At 30.2% G+C, this 6,000-nt stretch overlaps 1 protein-coding gene across 2 annotated transcripts in view; it reads left to right on the plus strand.

The window, feature by feature from the left end:
• LOC127724057 (cryptochrome-1-like) overlaps positions 1–4,993 on the plus strand; it is a 31,523-nt gene extending 26,530 nt beyond the window's left edge. For both annotated transcript variants that reach the window (XM_052230838.1, XM_052230839.1), the window contains one exon: positions 930–4,993. In XM_052230838.1, the coding sequence (XP_052086798.1) occupies positions 930–1,054 (125 nt within the window). In that variant the 3' untranslated portion in view covers positions 1,055–4,993. The remainder of the gene's footprint in view (positions 1–929) is intronic.
• The last annotated feature ends 1,007 nt before the right edge of the window (positions 4,994–6,000 follow it).

The raw sequence follows: 6,000 nt of genomic DNA on the forward strand, positions 1-6,000 counted from the left end.
AAACATAGATAAACAGGGTACAAACTGGACATAAAGCACTAGTTCATAAACAAATTAGAACAATCACCTTTATATAATGCTCAGAATATGACATTCATGAAACTTGTTCAATATCATAAGAGAACTATAAATCTTAAATCTTAATTACTGGAAGCCACCTCTCATAAGTACACTATACTATGCAAGATAATGATATAACTGGACTAAAATTACACACAACCTGTAATTAACTGCCTTTACAGCGCTTTCGCGCTTTGATATATTTTCTGTTCTATGCTTCCATCTGTTCATTCATTCATCCATCCATCAATTTATCCATTTGCCCATCTGTATGTTTTTGTTATTCATATTATTGTATTGGTGTCATTGTATATAGTCTATGACAATAAGTAGTTTTCCATGCTTATTGTAGGAATAGTATGGACACATTTTATTTTCTAGACATACATATTTTATTAATGCTTACTATTACATAAATAAAAAAAATTTAGTCTGACCTTTAATTAAATATATAAATTTCCAATAGAAGAACGTCTATTGAGTGGGATTTCCTTTATAAAAAAAACAATAGAAATGAAAAATGTTTTACTTGTCTTTCTGTGATATTTGAAACATGTTCTTTAGAAATACCAATATAGCTATCTCCAATTTATATCATATAAAATCTTTTGACTGTAGCTAGAAATAATAATCGTGATTACCGTAATCATGAAACAATTCAACAATGATTTTCAAATATCTGAATAATAATAATGTTTTCCATAAATTGACAACAATAACAAATAAATTACAAAAACAAACATTAGCTATCAGTAGTACATGACGATAAGTTGGGGTTAATAGAGATATTTTATACAGTTAACTGTAGATTTATTTCTAGGTAATGTTTAATTACGTAATCAAAAACAATTCAAATTTTCTTTTCATAGAAGTACCACATTGTGCACCTTCGGATGACCTGGAAGTTAGAAGATTTGTCTGTTTACCAGATTTTGTGTCTACTGGTGGTAAATGTACAGCGAACCAGCTCTGTCCTGGAATAGAAAATCTCTAGACAATCTAGGAATGTTGTGAAACTTCGGCATTAGAAAGACATATGTTTAATGAACTCTGGAAATCTGTAATGTAACAGTCACTGCCAATGTTATATATGTCAATTGATATTGTATAATCATGTCTGTCTATCATGTCTATGGTTCTTATAACAGCTGGTTTTATAAGTCAAATAATGACTAGATTTTGTCTTTGTTATAGCATGAGACCAGTGTATTGTTAGATTTGATTTTAGTGATCAAACTCAACAAGGTTGTTGCTCTACTTAGAAATCATCGTATTGAAAATGAGAAATGTGTTCTTTTTTGAGTGAAAATATATGGCTGGTTCAATAAGTCAGAACAATTTGCATTTTTTAATATGGCACATCAATAGCTTCTATACTTTTATTATCATATTGCTGTACTAACGAAAAAATTTTATAATTATAAGTTATAACACCTCTTTGCACATGAATTAAAACAATCATTATTCCTTTAATATTACTCATTTGTATAACAAATTTATTATGATAGGGAAGATGTACAGGGTAATATAATAATATCTTAAAAATGGTTAAATATTATCTAAAAGAAAATAAACTAAATATGTGCCAATTTGCTTATCGTTATAAACAAGAGTTCTACATTAAAAGGACACCATTGGAAATAAGGTGAAATGATTTAAGGGCAATCCTTTGAAAGATATCAAATTATAAGTGTATTTAAAGGCTTATTCAAATAATTTTAGCTAATATTTTTATGTTTCATATTTTTAACCACACTTGTAAATATTTGATATCATTCCAAAATGAATTTTACCTTTTACCTGATATGGTATTTTGCTAAAAAAAAACTTAACAGGCCTTAGCCCTTTTGTTTTATTAATTTTCAAATTATGACTGGATCTTCTGTTTATCATAGCATTATCAAGTAACCAAAGATCTTGTTGATGTACCTAAGGAAGATTATTAAGATATTTTTATACCCTCGCTTTAAAAATTGGGGGTAGACCGTTTTACCTCTGTCTGTCCGTCCGTCTTTCCGTCCATCCATCCATCCATCCATCTGACTGTCCGTCCGTCTGTCCGTCCGTCCCATGAATATTTTTCATCGCATTTTTCTCAGGAACTACATCATAAGGATTTATGAAATTTGGTTTCAAGGTTTATATACCGGTAAGTCAGCTATACCGTGTGATGCGTTTTCAGATTCATCACTCAACAACTTCCTGTTTACAGAACACTTACATCATTTTACACATGACATCCAAGTAGTTGAAAATTTTCGTCACATTTATCTCAGAAACTACATTACAAAGATTTCTGAAATTTCGTTTCAGGGTTTATATGAGTCAGCTATACTGTGTGATGCGTTTTCAGATTCATCACTCAACAACTTCCTGTTTACCCAAATATTTGGGCGGGGGTATCATCAGTGAGCAGTAGCTCGCAGTTTCACTTGTTTAATATTATATTTGATCTCATTTTATAAAAGTTTTCTAAACAATTTTTCATTGTCACTTCATCAATGTGAAAATGTTTGTGTCTTATTGCAATTTAAGAAAACCAAGTTTTATTTTTGTAATACAAATGTATAGCAATTAGGACATCATGATGACTATATACTGTAGTATTATTTGCCAAACAGTCCAAAATGTTTTAAAAAACTGATTTGTTAATGTTCTTTTTTTTAACCAATTATAGTGTCATCTCAAGCTTGTCTTTATTATATACTTTTGTCAACAATGTAACAGGTCAATCGGAAGTCCTTGCATGATTATTGCTATAGGGCAATCATTGGTCGACATTCATAGAAAACAAACACTGTAAAAAAAACAAAAAAAACAATGTAATGAGATATTTAGGACAGTGGAATCTAGAAATTCCATCACTTTCAGATTTTTTGTTTGTTCATATCAAATAAGTATACATCTTTTGTAAGACATAAGAACTAGTAATATAGCATGCAGCTGCACATCAAGAAAAAGGTCAGTAATCAGAGAAGAACGAGTCAATTCAATCTATTTTTAATGCAATAACAATGGTTTATATGAACATCAAGATTTATTTCTCTGGTGCTGTGTGATGAAGGATCCTCTAAACTTTGATTAAGGTACTTTTAGTATGCAAGTAGGTTTGCAACCAGATTATAATTGTAGATCAGTATGACCTACTTAGCATGCATTACTGGTTTTGCCCACTTTGATATCAAAGTTCATTCAGTTATTAATTTGGTGAAGTATGGCGTTGGTGGGCGGAGGGCGGGCGGCTACCAGGAGTTTCAGTGCAATAACTTATGAACCGTTCAACCAATGCCTTTCAAATTTTAATATTTTGTTAGTGATTACAAAATGGAGGTCATGTTCAATATTGATGATTTTCACTTTTATGGTTCAGGAGTTATGGTCCTTGATATATTTTGAAATTGCACTTTATGTCGTTTCTGTGTAATAATCTATGAACCGCTCAACCAATGCCTTTCAAATCTAATATGTTGTTAGTGATTACAAAATGGAGGTCATGTTCAATATTGATGATTTCACTTTTATGGTTCAGGAGTTATGGTCCTTGATATATTTTGAAATTGCACTTTATGTCGTTTCTGTGTAATAATCTATCAAACCGTTCAACCAATGCTTTTCAAATTTAATATGTTGTTAGTGATTACAAAATGGAGGTCAAGTTTGATATTGACAATTTTCACTTTTGCCGTTCAGGAGTTATGGTCCTTGATAGATTTTAAAATTGCACTTTATGTTGTTCCCGTGTAATAATCTATGAACCGTTCAACCAATGCTCTTCAAATTTTAATATGTTGTTACTGATGACAAAATGAAGGTCAATTTCAAATGAGGATTTACACTTTTGACGTTCAGGACTTATGGTCCTTGATAGATTGGAAAATAGGGACAGAAAGTGGCAAAAAAGCCTGAAAGTGCCTTTCAAAATACAGAAAACCCGGTTTGCTATCAATTTGACAGCTCATTCCTTGCTTAATTTACTTTGTTAATACTTGTACTTAATTGAAGACATTAGAACTTTGCACAAAGTAGTTGTAAGACTTACAACTGTGTAAATGTTATACATTGTTATGTTACCTGTCAGTCTTATGTGCTTTGTGAAACAATAGTCAAGTTGTCATCCACAAGTGGATTAAGTTATACCCACTTTATCTATTGTACTCCTTTTTTAGTAGAACAAGAACTTCCTTGAGTTTTGGAAATTATCCTGTTACATTGCTAACAATAAAAAAAATCATTCTTCTCTATCACTTAAGTTTATCAAGACAGAAAGCAAGTCAGGTATTTTTAAATATGGACTGACAGTTAAGCACCTATTATCCAGTACTGTTATATTAAGTCTGACAATCAGTGATTATACATTTGTATTTTTATAATTGTTTATTTTTATAACTTCAAAACTATCCAATTTATGTGGCCAGATTTAATTATGATATAGTATATTTACAATTGTTCAAAAGTACATTTTTAAAAGTCTTTCAAATTATTTATTATGAGCTTACCTTATTATCTGTTTACCTGATAAAATATTTTATAACCACTTTTGACCACCTTCTTTACATTTAGAAATATTATTCTGTATTTATGATATGCTTTAAATGGCTGCTGATTAAGAAAAGAATTTTATCTCAATAAAGCAGCTATAAAGCTGATCAGCAGAAAAAAACCAGTAACAACAGTAAAAATATGTTCTATTTGTTCTTAAACATTGTTTAGTTATATTGATGTGAAAAATTCTTTGATTCAAAGATTCTTGTCTATTAATGTTTAAGTATTTCCATGTGACAGTTATAAATGTTATTATTATTATATAAAATAACCAATAATTTTATGAGTTATGTATAATAATGGTGTAAACCTTTTATTATATTGCTGTATATGTTGTTACTGAAAAAGACAGGAAAATTATTAAAAATAAAATTTATTGTTGTAAGCAAACTGATGTTTTTTTTGCAAATAAGTTTTATTCTACTTTACATAAAATAATGAGATGTGGTATGATTGCCAATGAGACAACTTTCAAACAAAGTCCAAATGAAATGTATTTAAGCACTATATATCACTATTCAGCCTTCAACAATGAGCAAAACCAATTTTCTTGATTGCGACAGAATGCAAGACACAGTGCAGCTAACCAACCCCCCGAGGCATAAATTATCTATATATAGCCTTATATTTCTAAAGGTACAAGACCTGAATTATTCATAAATAGTATACAGATATAGTATGTTGTGAATTTTCCTTCTGGTATATGTCTATTTTCTTGGTTCGCTGACTGTTTAAAAAAATGAAAAGTTTTTTTTACACAGGATTTTAACACTAATTATGAGTATTAGGATAACTATATTTGGTTTATCAGTTTATACATGCAAGGTCTTCATGTCTGTAAGACAAGGTGCACATGACTTTGACCTCATTTCATGGTTCATTGCTCAATGTTAAGTTTGGTTTATATATTTCTCAAATACTATTAGCAAAAGGTCAACTAGATTTGGTGTATGGAATGATAGTATGAAGTCATGTCTGCCTGGCAGGGTTCATCTAACCTTGACCTCATTTCTATGGTTCATCGTTCAACATTAAGTTTTGGTGGTGAGGTCTGTTTCTCAAATAGTATATAAGTAGTTTGTCAACTATATATGATGCATGAATGATTATAAGGTGCATTTACATGTCCATCTGTCAGGGGTCTTCTGACCTTGATCTCATTTTCATAGTTCATTGGTCAATGTTAATTTTTCAAGGTAAGGTTCCTTTCTCAGATACTTGTATAAGTAAAAGGTCAACTATATTAGGTGTATGGATTTATTGCAAGGTTAACATGTTTGTCTAGCAGGGTTCCTTTAATATTGGCATCAGTTTCATGGTTCATTGCTCAATGATGTTTTTCTTGGTTAGATTCATTTCTCAGATACTATAACCAATAGATCATTAATATTTGGTGTA

Source organism: Mytilus californianus, unplaced genomic scaffold, assembly GCF_021869535.1.
Source record: "Mytilus californianus isolate M0D057914Y unplaced genomic scaffold, xbMytCali1.0.p SCAF_14, whole genome shotgun sequence".
NCBI lineage: Eukaryota > Metazoa > Mollusca > Bivalvia > Mytilida > Mytilidae > Mytilus > Mytilus californianus.